General features: G+C 48.4%; 1 protein-coding gene across 2 annotated transcripts in view; it reads left to right on the top strand.

Moving 5' to 3' along the window:
• The window catches only part of LOC119196266 (transcription initiation factor TFIID subunit 4), a 63,201-nt gene that overhangs the window by 35,127 nt on the left and 11,860 nt on the right, over positions 1-16,214 (top strand). For both annotated transcript variants that reach the window (XM_037451823.2, XM_037451815.2), the window contains one exon: positions 4,625-4,747. In XM_037451823.2, coding sequence (XP_037307720.2) covers positions 4,625-4,747 — 123 coding nt within the window. The remainder of the gene's footprint in view (positions 1-4,624; positions 4,748-16,214) is intronic.

Genomic DNA, 16,214 nt, shown 5'->3' with positions numbered 1-16,214 from the left:
ACACACACACACACACAGGAAGCAGAGGGAGTCTCTCACCCAACAATCTGCCTTTCAGAAAGCGGCAAATTGAATTGGTACACGAGTGTCTTTGTTTTGCATGTTGCATGGTAACATTAGCTGGTTAGCACTAGTCATTAGTTTTGCCAGTAGTCATCAACCCAAGTAATAAAACACTGATAAAAATGTCGGCCAAAGTAATCACGGCACATCCTGTGGGGAGTATGAATGACATTGTGACTTTATTTCTATCCAATAGTGGTCGAGACTTTTAATAAAAATCATGTGACCCTTTGAATGTGGAATTTTTTGGACAGCTGATGAGATGTTTGATTCTGAACTTAAGTGGTGGAACAACCAATCATGCTGCTAGCTAAAACTGATCAAATATTAAACGCTACTACAGAGTTAATAGTTTTGGTTTTGGTCAGTTTTATTAACCAACTATTGCAATCATAAAAACAAATGTTTTTGCTTATCTTCAGTTCTTGCCTGATGTCCAAGTGAAAAGTCTGCACTCGGCCCAAATGAATCTGTTGTGTTTTGGACATTAGAAGGTGCCATTTTGGACCAAATTGGGGGAGACAACATGCGATAACTGTCTTGCTTGGGCTCCAACCACAGGTTGCTGTTATGACACCCCAGAAGAACATGCTCCACTGTGGATAAGTAGTAGTTTCACCTGCAGACTCCTGGTGAGCTGCTGGGATGCCGAGGTCCAGTGGTACTAGGACTGTCTGTACGTTAGTCTCTGACGTTACACAAACCTTTGCAGGGTTCTGGTTGTGAATCGAGCCAACATTTGATTTTGAACAACTTAGAAGCTTTCTATCAAACTCAAATCCTGATACGGTCTCACTTTATTAAGACATCTTATTACCATGTTGTGGGCGATGCATGTACAGAGCACTGCTGTGTATCTCAGATCACACGCACCATGACCAAAATGTAGGACACTTTACGACACGTCTCTTGGGGAGCCTCAGCGCGACATCGACCAAAACCGCTTCATTCGAAATGTTTCCAGGGTATTCATTAAGATTCAGCTTCATCCTCGTCAACACACTCCAATTAACACTTCCCATTATACGTTACAGACCGACCTATAGCCTCGCCGTGAAAAGACATTAGATTGAAGCTTAAAATGTATGGCCGCTCCTCGGGATGGGGGGGGGCATATGCTAAGCCTGTATGGACTCCCTGCTGGACCGGAGCGTGTCTGCGGGGAGGAGAGGAGCGGCCCGGCGCGTGGTCTTTGCAGGGCACAGAGCCCCCGTGGCTGCACGCGAGTGACGTCAAGCAGAGCGTGTTCTGCTCTACCAAGGACATCTGTCTGTAAGCGTCTGGGGGGCCGCGAGCGTCCCCCCGGGCCGGAGGGGGGGGGGGGGGGGGGGCAGCGGGAGGGAGGGAGGGAAGATGGAGAGAAAAGCCTTTGTTTAAAAAACAGCAGAGAGGGAGGAGGGCAGGCTGGCCACCGAGCACGCCGCTGCTGCCTCGCTCTCGTCTTTTGGACCTTTTTGGGGACGAGCTTCTCTTTCTTCATTTTTGACCCATTTACAAATTTCTACAGACTGGGCCACGATGATCAAATTCAGCAGTTGCACATTGTCTAATTCATGCATTTTAACAACCCTCCCCCGAACACACACACACACACACACACACAGTACTGAAAATATCAATAATGTTGTAGTACATTATTTAGCTTTCATTTGACATTTGGCTTTTCATTTGTTGTTTGCACGAGTGAAATATATTAACATCCACTGCCCTCCAACGAGAGGTCTCAGTCAAATTTAAATGTAATTTCTGAAGAATCTTCCGGGGCATAGCGCCATGACACGAGCAATCTGATGAATTCACGCAGTTTCATATCCAGCGTCTGCATCAATTTGCAGAATGAAGCGATCTGTTTGATTTTTGGGCTGGATTTCGGGTGCTTTCAAGTCATTTTATTGGCATTAAACAGCAGCTCACTCTCAAAGTAGCCTGTCTCCGCGTGTCTGTGTGTCGAAGCTTCCTCCAGCAGCGTGTTCTTTTAGCTGTAATCAAATGTTCGCCGCTGATTAGCAGAGCCTCGATGAAAGCAGACCCTGATCTGATTAATATCACACTCAGCGCTTGCACCATCCTGGCGTCGGCTCACATGCACTTAGCGTGTGGGAGGAGGCTCTGAGCCACCGCCACAAGTGTTTCACCCGGAAATTGAACATATTTCCAATTATTTCACCCGGTCCCACCGCAACATGGTCACCCGGCATGTTTTTTTTAAATTTTTTTGCATCAATCCTCTGAAACTTCCTTTTGCAGAGCAGTAGATTGATTATTTGGGGCTCCTTAAAAAATGTTCTACATCCCCTGACCTTTGCTTCTAATTTGACTTTACAAGTTCCAGTCCCCTGCTTGGAAAGGGCACGCGGGCGGACTGGAAGCGCTGGTATTTAAGCGACTTTGGAGCGGCGGATATTTATGTGGTACCATTGATCGGACCTGGCAAATGTATGCACTCTGCCAGCATGCTGCTCTGCTTCTGTGCAGGGAAGCCCCGCAGCGACCTTTACGGCTTTTTTCGCCGACGACGTTTTGGTCTGGAAAGGTTCGGAGGTTCTCGACAAACCCTTTGGGTGTCGGCACCGTCGGTATCTCGAGGCCCCCCCCCCCCCCCCCACGTTCCTGCATAGCTACTCCTCCTGCTGCATAGCTCTCGTACACACCTGTGCGTGCCACGATGAGCATACTTTTATGTACATGTTTGAATGAAATGCTGCTCAAAACAAGCCCCTGAAGGGGAAAAACAAAATCTATCAAAGCCCAGGCCAAATCTGGCTCGTATCAGTCGGGGGGGCCATAAAAAAGAAAAAAAGGAAAGGTAGACTCGGCGCAGCGGCAGCAGATTGAAATCAGAGATCAGTCTCCCCGGTGTCACGGCTGGCCGTTTTTACCGACTGGAGAGGCAGACTGGGAGGGTTGCAGATGGCGAAATGAAGTCGCCATTTATCATACGGTCATAAATCTGAGAACGCAGGCAGTAGCCGGGAGCCCACGCCTGGTGCCAACTGCCAGGCAGAGATGCCGGCATCCTGGTGCCATCAGGGAGACGGCAGACCTCTCTCCTCTTCCCTCTCAGCCGGCTCTGCAGCGGGGTTCTTTAAGGTCAGGCCCGGAGAGATTTGTGTGTTTGTCTGTGGCAAAGCCTAATAGGGTTAGCATTGATAGCATTGATGCTACATGGCCGTTCACATGGTGTCGTTGAGAGCACCTCGTGTGTCACTTCCACTAACCAGTATTGGTTTTAGCTAGTCTTTGTAGTTTCACCTTTTAAAAATCGGACATATGAACAAGGTTTTTTTTTTTTTAGATGTTCAGCTGCCTGGTACTGCTGCTGTTCTCCCCCCCCCCCCCCCTCTCCTCCTCCCCCCTCCCAACCCCACTACTTTGTGTTGTCAGCGTGTTTGAATCTTTCAACAGTTCCGCCGTGCTAAATGTGAAGTGGCAACACCCTAAAGGGCATGCCTTGCTGGGGGCGTTTTTTTTTTTTTTTTTTTTTAGAAGGAAAAAAACCCATCAGAGGCAACTGCATGCACATTTTAGATCAGACTTTACACACCAAAGCAACCTTTTAACCGAGCGCCATCTGTAAAGTAACATGAAATTCCCCCCCCCCCCCCCCCCCCCCCACCCCGCCTGCACCCTAACCGATCAGACAACACACGTGCCTCACACAAACACCAGTGCCCGGCGCACACATGCTGAGAGATAACATAAAAAAAAGAACATGAAAGACATGAAAGCGCACATTGATTGTCCCTGTTCGCTTCAGCCCGGGTCTCTCCCCCCCCCCGCTCTCCCCCGCCGGGCAGGCACGTAGGCAAGCTGGTGGGTAGGCATTCCCTGTGCTGTGGCCAAGATTGATAGGCACGTGTGTGTGTGTGTGTGTGTGTGTGTGTGTGTGTATACTGTGTTTGCATGTTGGAGGGAGTGCTGACACCCTCTGTGCCACGGCCCCCGGGGCCTCACGCACCCACCCAATAGAAAGGGCAGCTCGCAGCAACGCTAGGTTCCCCCGCCCCCCCGCCCCCCCCACACAGCCCCGCGGCCAGACATGACATTACCTCGGGCAGCGCCTCACCACAGCCTCCCCCCTTTCATATATCGCAAAAATCACAATGGGACCGTGTGACTGCACACACACACACACACACACACACACACACACACGATCTTTGACAGAAGCTCTGTTAATGGCTGACAACAGGCTTCCATTTTGTTTGGCTCAGGAGACGTTACACAATACACGGACAGATAGAGGAAAGAAGAGGGGCCTTTTGACTCTTGTCTCGTTGCTCACACGTCTTGCAGAGCTCCAAAGTCTCACGGTTTTTGGTGTCGAATGCACTGCAGAAATCTGAATTTCCTTAAAGTAACATGTGGGCCTACATGTCATTGTTGTTGTGCAGCGTTCTGGGGTCTGAATGTGTGTTACGTGTTAATGATCAACGCAGACTGAGGCGTTGTGATCCACACACGGAGGACCACGACCACTAATCAAGGGTTGTAAATACGGGTGTAAAATCCCCTCCCTGTTCCGAGTCGTCACCGATGCGTCTTGTGTTGTCCTCCCCAGATGCAGCAACAGGAACTGGCGCAGATGAGGCAGCGAGACGCCAACCTCACAGCACTGGCTGCCATTGGCCCCCGCAAGAAGCGCAAAGTGGATTCGCCGGGGACGACCCCGCCGGGGGCCGAGGTAAGGGGAACCAGAGCCACTGCCCACGTGGGTCCAGATGGCGTCTCTCTGACTTCCTGACTGTTGGCCTGTATCGCCGACCCACTGCGCATTCTGCAATGGTGGTAAACGTCAATGACAGCCTAGCAACGGGGCTTTCTCCCAAGAACAGTGTAATCCAACACAACGCATTCCTCAGCTCTTCCTCCTTGCGTTGTATTTGTTGTGCGGACAGCTTTCCATGGTAATTTCCATGGCCATGTCATCCCTGACTGTACTAAGTTCAAACATGGAGTGTTGCTGGATATGCGAAAACAATGAGTCACGGAATATCTGTCTCCAAGTCAGTGAATAATGAATAGAAATCCATTACTGCGGGTAGAGCAGTGGTTTCCAGTTCAGGCAGCTTTGGCAAAGACTTTTGTTTTCTCGATGCAGGCTCCTCTCCTGAATGGAATAACGTTTGTGCGTTTGTTCAGACGCTTGATTCAGACCTGTGATGCGTCTGTAGGTCAAGGTTTGCTGAAGTGCAATGTTGAAGCCTTGTGTGTGACATTTCGCTCCTCTGAGAAAAGGGTTAAAGTTGTAAGACAAATCATCGACAACTGTGACAACGGCGTGTTAGCGACCTTTCAATTGAAACATAGCCCCACCCCAAGGATACTCCACTTTATGCTCTATTTCACTTTAAATGGATAAGACTGAAAACTAGAGATTGAAAACACAAAATTGTGTTTAGAATGTTTTCCGAGGTAGTAATAAGTAATCTGAGAGGTACTTTGGTGGAAGATAGGATCACAGACCACTCTGGGGGACTTCCTCTCTTACAATATAGGTTTTTTATGTAACCTTTTTTATAATTCATTTAGATTTACACAGAAAATTCCTTTGATCAGCGCAAACTTATATTTGTTTATCCGCTCAAGCTTTTATAGCTCAGTAAAAAACATATTCAAGGGCCTAATTCTTTCAAGTTATGTCATTTATGTTAAATAAAGTCAGGCTGTCACAGTGCATAAGAAGACGTGGAGGTTGGAAATATACTATAACTCCCAGACGTGGTGAGATCCCAACCTCTTTGGCCTGCTACTCAGTTGTTATGCAGATGCAGAAAGGAGATGGGAGAAGAGATGGAGACTCTCTTCTAATGGAAGCTCGTTTGTGATTAGAGGATCTTTCATTTGTTCAGCCTAAGCGTGCTAGTCTGCTCCGGATCACCAACCCTGGCTTTGGGTAAGACATGAGCCAAAATACCCTGATAAAAAGCTACTGTGGTTGCTTACTAGAAGCGCTCATTACGGCGTGCAGCTCTCTGAGCCGTTGTTCCCATGTGTGTTGATCCACAACATAAGTGAAGTAGGCGATACCTTCCTGGGGTCTCCAGGGAGTCTGTTTCGAGGACGGTGCTCTTTGTTTGCCTCCCTGCCCCCGGGGGCTTTAGGGACCATTGTATTCCCAAACAAACACATCCATTTCATGCTTAACCTGTTAGCATCAGCCAAGTTTAGCCACCTTTCCACCTGGACAACGTGACAAAGATGATGGGCAACATCTGCGTATGCAGAGTGGTGACCTACTGCCATGTGACTGGTCTGTTCTGTCCCTAATTAAGGTGGACTGCTGCTTCAGTATTGTGTTTCTCCAGCACAGGGCCATACATGAAGTCATCCACAGTGGCTGCACCAAGTTGCATTTTCCTCCAGGCGGCTTGGATGAATAAAAATAAAACATTCAAATTCCACATATTCATCTGTAAATATGATGAATCTAAAATAAGCCGGAATTCTGAATGTCAATTGGTCATTTTAATAACCCGCTTATCGAGTTGCATCTTTGCATCCTTCGCTTAGCAGCAATATGCTGCGGAGAAGCATAGCAAAGCACCCGGGAAAAAAAGCATAAATAACAAAATAAAAGCATTACTTCTGGTCCTTGAATGCAGTAGCAACCTCTTTCAGAATGCTTTACCCTGATGGGTATTAGCCTCCAACCTTCTGCTGCTTTCAACAAAAAAAGAAGGAAAAAAAAAGCTGCTCTCCCAGATGCCGTTATACAACATACACATGAATATACATTATACCGCAGTTGTTGTCTTTTCTTCTTCTCTATTCCTTTTTATTTGACTTTAGATGTCCTGTCCATGTTTAATTAGAGGTGAATAATGAAGTGAAGACAGAGAGTGCCTCTCCTACGGAGTGATGGCAGAGGGGGCGGAGGTGGAATCTTAACTTATTTTCACTTCGTTTTCACCTCCTCACATTTCTTCATTTCACATGGGCTGGAAGAGCCCGCGGCGTTCTCTTTCCCTTCTCCAGAGCAAAGTGAATGTGACTTTTCTAAGGGGGTCACAGGATGCCTGGAGGCCTGTGGGTGTTACTGGACTGTTGCCTGCTCTTAGCTTCACTGAGGGGCTTGTCATAGATTTCATCTCCACAGAAATGAGCCGGGGGGCCCTGGCCAGGAGCACAAGCAGCCAACGTTATGAAGGGCTCATGCTGATTATTTCCCTCTGACATCGCATCCTGAGCTCTCCGCATTAATCCCAGACAAAGGCAGCCCTTCAGTGCTGCGCCAGAGCTCAAATTAGGAGGCGGATAATGGCCTTGTTGCGATCCCTCTCTGTTCCCCGAGAGGCAGAGCTCCTGTTAGAAACCCTCCTCTCCATTACTGCTTCCCCTCCGTCCCACCACGCCACCTTTCTGCCCGCCATTCGGACTGTGACGGAATTCAGGTGACACAATTTTGCTCCCCCCCCCCGCAACCTGACCCCCAGCCCCCCCCACCCCAACCCCCACCCTATATGTTCTTCCACCTTTAATTTGACGGTGGCTTGGCCCGGCGCTGGGGCCTGAGCCCGGATGCCCCACAGGCTGTGAAACTGATAGCCAGTCGAGGCCGAGCGTGTCTGTCTCCAGCCTGATCTAGTCTGCAGGAGGGAACAAAGGGGGCCTTACAGGGCTCCGCAGGGTGGATTAGTTCCAAGGAGCCAATGGCAGGGGCTGCTGGCTGGAAGAGGGCCTGCTGTGGCCCCAGCGGTGGGTCACTGCACAGGCAGGGGGCCCCGCACACCACCAAAGCCCCCCTCCAGCTCCATAGTCCCACTGCCCGAACCCCTTTCCAATCAGCACACACGGGCGCTTTGAAGTTCGGCACAAGAGTCAAAGGCTGAGCCACCTTGAAGAAGCTGGAGCGGTGAAGCGCGGCGACAGGGGGCAGATGAAGGAGGGCGGCAATGTGGTGATGCCCTCAAAACATCGACTTGAAGGTGTGGACACCATTTCTGAAAGCTATTACATTTTTTTTTTTTTTAAAGCAGGCTGGTCTCATCCAGAAGAATAATGCGTTGTGATCCCCAGGTATGCTGTGATATCACTTCTTATGTAACGCAGGTAATCACGAGCGAGGTATCAGGCCCGGCACAGGGCCTGTGGGAGGGGGGGTTGATGGGTCCAACACCCAGTGGTCGAAAACACCTATATTTCATGATCTATTCCTAGACCTAAGTTGTGGATTTTTTTTTTGCATGAACAATTTTATTTGCAAAAACAAAATGTTTTCAAAACCCAAACAAGTTCTTTACTACCTTTTCCTATACCTGAGTAGTTGTGTTGTCTAAAACAAGATTAGTTTGAACTGTGCAGAGATTTACTGCAAAGATTTAGTCTTTAGAAGAAAAACAACAACAACAGCAACAACATTCATTAATCGCCATTAATCGAGATTAATGCACTTCAAAATATGCGATTAATTAGTTAATTCTTTCAAATCTATTGACAGCCCCAGTAGCTAATAGGTCATTTCAGGAAACCTGACTCCTCTGTAACATAGAGGAGTGACTGATTCCATCACACCCTTCTGTACTCTGTCCATTCACACATTCAACACATGGCAGTCTTTCGGTACATCCGATTGTTCGCCTCCACGCGCCGCGCCAAGCGCGCTAGGAGCTCCGGAGAAACCCTTGACACATTTACGAGCTCAGAGTTATCGTCCCGGCACTCGGGCCATTTATCACATCAAAGCCACAGTTTTGTTTGTTTGACGGCGAGGCAACAATATCTGCAGAAATCGCCCCGGTTTGTGCAGCCGTTCCCCCCCCCCCCCCCCCCCCCCCCTGTCCGTCTCGAGGACAAAGGTAGGCGAGCGCTTTTCAACAGCGGGCATGCTCTATTTTATTTCAATTTTTCCTCTCCATTTGAATTCATTTCACCTTCTTTCTTTGAGGCTGTAGATCAGAAAGAAGGAGTGAGGCAGTGGAGTGAGAGGCAAGGGGAGAGGGAAGAGAGGAGGGGGGAGAGCACAAGGAAAACTGATGCCCTTTCCTCCAGCTAAATTAACAGGAATCACGTGGAAAACAATCTGAGTCTCCAATGAAGGAGGGAGGGTGGTGGTGGTGGTGGCGGTAGGGGGTGGGGGGGGGGGGACCATTAAAATTAGCCCCGAGCTATGGACTGCACCCAATATCACTAAAGCTGCACTCACTACAGATGTGGAGGCTGGCTTACAGGCAAACTATGCTCTGTTCTATAGCTACAATTAAAATCAACCTCGCTGCCAAAAAATAGGAGGGGGAAAAGAAGGGAGGTGGGGGTGAGCAGGGGGGAGGGGGGGGGGGGGTAAAAAGGCAGACATGGAACATCAAAGACAGATTGAAATGTGTAGTCAGTAATAAGAGTGGTCTCCAGGCCCCGAGGTTCTCCACGGTCCCCTTGTTAATGAGAAATTTTGACCTCTGGTTTGTAAGTTAAACTTGTAATCTCGGTTAATGAAGTAAATCAATCCCAACTCGGGAGTACTCGGGTGTCTCTCCCTTTGCCTTCTCCCCCCCAACCTCCCCTCTGTCCTTCTCTCTCTCTCTCTCTCTCTCCCGTCCTCCCGTCTCTCCCTCCCTCCCTCCCAGTGTGCCGCCCGGGAGTGAAGCGGCCAGGTCTTCAACCAGACAAACAGGATACTCGCGGAGCGAGGCGGGAGGGACGGGGGGGGACGGGGGGGGGGATGAGGACTCAGAGGAGTAGGACCAACCGGGCTGTTTGGTTAAGAGAGAGAGAGAGAGACTGGCCAAGTCGATGCTAGCAGAAGGGACAGCGAGGAGGAAACCCAGTCGCTCCTCCTCCACCCTTCTCCCTCTCCACCCCCCCCCCCCCATTTCATTCCTCAAATCTGCTGGGGACAGTGTTTAGTTTATGTTGTGCTGTTTGTACTAGCACAACATGCCTCCATCCTACTTTCCTTGTTCTTCATGTTCAAACCAAACACACAGTGGGCTTTTTTTTCCAGTGAAACCAACCTGACCTTTTTTTTTGTTAGTTTTCCATCTTTGCTCATAACAATATGGAGGCTTCTCTCAAGTCCTCTGGGTGCACTGACATTAACCCCGGATTAGCCGTTGATTTCGTGTCCCAAACCACTGAAGTGATGCAGTGTGGGAAGTGAATTAGAATGCGACGGTTTCAGCATGATGCATAAGCATCCCTGTGTGGGTTCCCCTTTTTTACATACCACATAAATATGATTAAAGAGGGCACAGAGAGGCTGCTATTGGTTTTATAATGTCAAGAAGATTGTAATATTAGTTTGATTTCACGTCTAGAGGCGATTCTGCGTTTCCAACCCGGAACGCCAAGGAGACGGGCCTGAGTCTTCGGTGGGCTCACAGGGGCTCCTTGGATGCGTGCCATGCGTTCTCACAGCTTCGGCCTGCTGCACTTTGCCAACTTTCCCTCTTTCTCTCCCCCTGCACAGTGCGGAGCAGCATGGTACCCACCACTGGTCATTGCTCTATGACCTGTGGGTTAAAGCCTTCAAAATGCCGCTTTAGCATTAGCATGAAAATATTAATACATTTGCTCTTTAGTTGTTTGTATTTATTCCCATTGAGTTCTAAATGCAAATTCTCACAATATGAAACATAGATGTCGTAAATGGATATGACCCCAAGCACTTTATTATGCAGTTTCAACTGATCATCACAAGTACAATTCATTCATATGACATATTTCTTATTTTACTGCAACCTAAACTGTTACGCATGTTTATACATTACAAATCTATTGATTTAGTTCAATAGAGAAATAAATCATAAAAGTCAAAACTGCAAACTTCCCAGCTGTCTCTATGAATTATTAGGTTCTAGTTTAACACCACCGCTACATGTAATACTCAAGCACTGCATTGCTTTGAGCAAAATGCTAATGTCAGAATGCTAACATGCTCATAATAACAATCCAATGTGCTTTTTTCCAGCAGGTGTAATGTTTACTATCTAAATTCAGCATGTTAGCCTAATATTTGATTTTAAAAAAAGACGCAAAGTAAAGCTGAAACCAATGTAAATGATGGAAACGATGGTTTGTGGACTGCTGTTCAATCGCCATGTTGGTATTTTATCCAAGGCCATCCTGGGGTTTTTTGCAACAAGAAGTGACACAACGGGGGTGCAGCTGCAACCGTATGCAGACAAAGACATTTTTCATGCAACACAAATTTTACAATTAACTTTCAAGCACTGAAACCCCAATTTTTAAACTCACGGATGGCCAATGCTGTGGTAGCGACCTGTCAATCACAAGGTAGCCCCGCCCTAAGCCATACCCGGCTTTAATGTCTATTTGACTCGAAAAGGACTATCATTTACAAAGTGAACGCCAAGCTGTATTGATGAAAACTTGAAACAAGAGGTTTATACAATAGACTCATGTTCACAGTGACTACTGAGGTAATGAATCAAATTAGAATACGACTTATTTTTGCCAACTTGACGAAATTCCGCCTTTTGGCCGTTAGAAAGAATCCACGTTCCAGACACTACCTGGAGGTTTTCACCCGGATTGATTCACAATCTTAAATCGTGCAAAAGGAAAAACTCTTACAAAACCGGGGCTTCGTCAGCACCGAAATGATCACAATGGATCCTGGGGGGGACATGAATGCCTGGGCAACAACTGATGGTCTGTTTGCACTCAAACGAACACGCCTCTGTTGTCTTATCCAATCCGTCTTCGCGTGTGTGGCCGGGACGGATGTTCCTCAACGGGGTTCTTGTAAAAGCAGACGGGAGGCGTGGAAAAAAAAAGAAGCATAATTTACTCTTTGACACATTGGTATCGGCGTCTCTGCACATGAACCGAAACACGCAGAGAACGGGAGATAACGCGGCGTGTTCGGTGTGGAATACACGGTGACTGTCAACTTGACTCAGCATCACCGCCCTTTAATGTATTCATTCAAGGAAAGGGGCTTAAAGAGCTTTCAAGATCAGTAACACACACACACACACTGACTGTCCGCGTTCCGCCACTCATTTAGGTTAGATTTTTTCGAGTTAGTCACACTTATAGAAATAAGAGAGTAATTAAACATTCTCAGCATCTCCCACGTGTACCAACAGAAGAACAACGGGAATTCAGACAGTGATGCTTAGCGTCTGTGATACATTAAACTGCGCTTTAAGTGCTCACTCTGAGCTGAAAAGGGAAAAGAAAACCATTCTTGAGTATAATTTTACATTCTTAAATGGATGTATATATGCATACATTGGTGTTAACATTGTAAAATCCGTATTTAGAAAAGAACCTCTCATAAATCCATATTCCATATTCAAAGTAGTAGTACCCCCCTCATTTCTGCCTTGAAAACTTTGCCCTGAAATAATGGTTAAATATACAGTTTTGACAACAAAGTTGAGCCCCAGGCACTAAAGAGATACCCATCTTAAAGAAATTAATTACCTCCCTTGTTAATCTTGATATAATTAAATTTCTAAAGAACGAAGCTCGCTGCCTCCCCCTCTCCGATCCGCCTCGCCGCTGTGGAGGCGAGCCGATAGCGGCTGGCTCTCTAGCCGGCCTGCCGGCCGGGGACGCGGGGGCCCGGCCTGGCGTCCCCGGCCGGGCCCCCCCACGCTACGCCGTGCCGGCGCGAACCCACTCTCCCGCCGTCCCACGCCTCCGCCCCCTCACAGGGAGCCGCTCGGGGGAAAGCGGCCTCAGTCGCCCTGGAGGAGCTGGGAACTCTGAGCCTCCGACCCGCCGGCGCCGCGGCACGTGGCGATGGCGTCGAGCGGCTCCAGAGCTGCCCGCTAATGAAGTCGTCAGCGCGGAGCTGCCGAAACCCGCGTGGCGGAGCCCTGGGAGGCCTCGCACAGAAAGAAAGTCTCGTGTCTTTGTGCCACCACTTTTTTAAAAAACTTATTTTGATTTCCATTTTTTTTTTACAGGCCCTCCTGCGACGCCGCGCTGTTAGATTGAGTCCTCGGTGCACGGCGCCCGCGTGGCTTCGCCAGAGAGCGTTTCCTCTCGCTATGTGTTCAAGTTTGTTCTCCCCTCGACTAGAAGTCTGAAGTCAGCTCCATTTTCAGCTGTCAAGGTTTGAGCCCGGGGAGGGAGAGAGAGAGAGCTGGAAAGCATCTTTCATTAGGTGCTGGCAGTAGGGGGGGGGGTGGGGGCAGGCGGGGGCAGAACGGTGCCAGCCAGGGCGGAGGGGGGGGGGGGGGGGGGGCGGTTATGAGCACGGAGGAGGCAGAAAGCTACTAGACTGCAGGGATGCCAGCATCCAGGGTAGTTTCCAAAATCTGATTCAGGACTTTTTTCAGCTCTCCTCCAGCAGTTTGTCCACTGGCCGATCCAGTGAGCGGGGGGGGCTCCCTCCATATTCCAACGGTTGAAAATGGTGTTTTAGTGAAGCAGTGCCGTTGTTTTCACCCATCCAACTGATAATAAATATTATTACTCTGGGTCACATACTATTATTACTTAAGGAAATAGATGTATAAATGTTAACTAGATGAAACGATGACCTGGCAGAGGTAAATAGCTTTGGTTTTATATTTATACTTAAGTTGAAATTTTCCAGAAGTATAACTGCTACTATGTAAAGGGAATACTGCTTAAAAAGCACCTTATTTAAAGTGTAAAAAAAGTTCACTACTTAATAGTTCAATTTTGCGATTATTCGAGATTCAAATTTTATTTATTATTGTTATTTTTTATTTCCATTCTGTTCTTGATTTAATAAGTCACAAGGAAGCCTTGGACCATTGGGGCAAAACAAGCGAACATATTGTTCAGTGAGTTGATCGTTCCGACCCCTAAAAACGACTGTTAACTGCTTCCTTTGTTCCACTGTGAGCTTTTTTTTTTTCAAAAGCTGCCAGAAGCTCTGTTTTCCCCGGGGCTCCCACTGGGAGAGGCCCCGTTCTGGCTCCCAGTTACACTTGAACAACCCATCACAGCTCGGAACAACCAGCAGCTTCTCAACTCGACCGAGATGGTTCACGTTAATGAACTCGTGTGATTGAAATACCGCCGCGATACAGCGTCCTCCATCGCGTCTCGTAACGGAGGACAGGAAACAAACCCGAGCTTCTAAAATTAGCCTCGGAAAATGGTGGAGGAGAACAAACAAGGCGATCCATTAGTGAGGATGGGTTATTGGCTGGCTTGCCTCTTCTCATGGCGGCCCATTAAAAGTGGTAATGTCTGCCCGCAGCAGTGCCGGGGGAGGAAGAAGGAGGCCATGGAAGGCATATTTCACATGCATCAGACACTAGAATTAAATAGACCAATGTTCCCTAAAAAGACTGAAGTACATCTCTTTCTGATGTGCGTCCCGGGCAAAAATTCATTGATCTTAGAATGTCCCTTGGCAATTATAAAATATTAAATCCAAGTCGCACTTTTCAGCTCGGCTTAATTTTTTTTCCTCTCGCCCCGCTTTTGCTTTTTCGCTGCTGTTCCATTTGACCAATTTAGAAAAGGAAAAAAAAAGTTAGAAACGGATGGCCGTTGAAAAAAAAAAAAGCGCTTATTATAAAGACTGTGCCCACTTTTAGACATCCTCCGTAATGTCTCTGTATTGTGTTTTTTTGGGGTGGGGGATGGGGGAGGGGTTGCGGATCATTAAACGGGATCAGGTCCCAGCAAAGCCGAGGGAGCCTGAAAGCACCGCGGCGGCTGCCGTAAACGACCGGGACTGAAGCTCACAGGGGAGCGACGTTTGTTTGACATCTTCATTCCCGAGCACGAGGCCTTCTGAGCCAACTGCCTCAGCAGCCCCCCAGCCCCAAGAAATATCCCTCAGCTGCTCTCCATTAGGTCCGTGGCCCCGGTGCTCGGCTCCCACGGCCCCCTTTGTGTCCCTCGGAGAGTACAGACGCGGAGGGTCCGCCTTTAATTGCCCAAATCATCAAATTTAACATACATCTCAATAAATACAGTCAGCCAGCTGTTTGACAAGGCACACAGTTCATTAAGTCCCCTTTCTTGTTTGCCGACCCCCCTCATTAAGATTTGGAATCGATCATTGAGTGTGTAATGTACGGTGAAGCTCAAACCACGCGGGACATGGGGGGGGGTATGGAGGGGTACTCTCCAAGCTCAAAAACCAAAAAAAAGATGGAATGCCATCCGCCCGCTAAAGCTTTCACCATTTAGCACACTGACTGCGATGGGAATTAGACATCCTGTGCTAATTAGGGAGGCCAATTAACTCTAAAATTCTGCAGTTTTTGACAAATAATCTCTGCAGAAATGAAGCGTCGTTGCTCTCGTGAACGTTATCAGTCCTGAACGGAGGGGGGGGGGGGGGGGTGAAGGCTCGTTTCCACTGGTGATGTGTTGGCGTCAGTCCTCTAACGCGCCCCATGTTCCATGAATCTTCATGTACATGTCCGCTGTGTGTTTGTTAGAATCCAACAATGGGTCATATTTGACGTGTTCATTGCAAGGACAGTATAGGAAACACTGGATGAGGCCTCCACCCACCCCCTCAAAACAAAGAACTTGCAACGCCCCCAGAACCTCGATGTTTCCGTGTCTCTCATTCCCACTTTGATTCATGATCACATGTATTTTTCAGATTGCATAAATTATGTATTTTTTTGGGGGGGGGGGGGGGGACTAATGAACGCCGCTCCACTGGTAGAACTTTGGGCGAGTTGTGAGTCGCTGGCTACGGCCTCGGAGCGATGGCCGCCGTCGGTTATCACCTGTTGGACGGATCCCGACTGCTTTGTTGCCCCCCGAAATACCTCGCAACACACCTTCCGTCGGAGCCTGAACAGAAAGCCACTATTGCACGGCGGGAAGGCAACGTCTGTGGCTGTGTGCCGAAGCTGTTCGGATGCCGGGGCGGCGCCGGGGGCGTGTTTGCGGGGCGCCGGCGGGCGAGTCTGCAGGGCGCCGCCCGCCTCAGGTGCAGAGACAGAAGTGAACGCTTTGCTTTTACAAGATGTGTAATTATTATGGCAGACAAGGGTGTGGATTTAAAGCAAGTCAATATGGAGATAAGCGTTTCTATACACACACAGCTTGCCTGGGAAATGATGCTGTTGTATGTGGTATTATTAAATTATAAAAATGCTGTGCAGGTAGGAAGGAAGCCTCGTGGGCCTGTGGAAGAGGAGCCTGATGGGAGGAATGAGGCCTCCAGAAACAACAGTGAAGAAGTCTCATGAGGAGCTCCAAAATTTGTCATGTTGCCTGCCATTATT

This window comes from Pungitius pungitius, chromosome 4 (assembly GCF_949316345.1).
Source record: "Pungitius pungitius chromosome 4, fPunPun2.1, whole genome shotgun sequence".
Classification (NCBI taxonomy): Eukaryota; Metazoa; Chordata; class Actinopteri; order Perciformes; family Gasterosteidae; genus Pungitius; species Pungitius pungitius.
The sequence above is the reverse complement of the archived record's forward strand: the minus strand, read 5'-3'. Positions and strand labels throughout refer to the sequence as shown.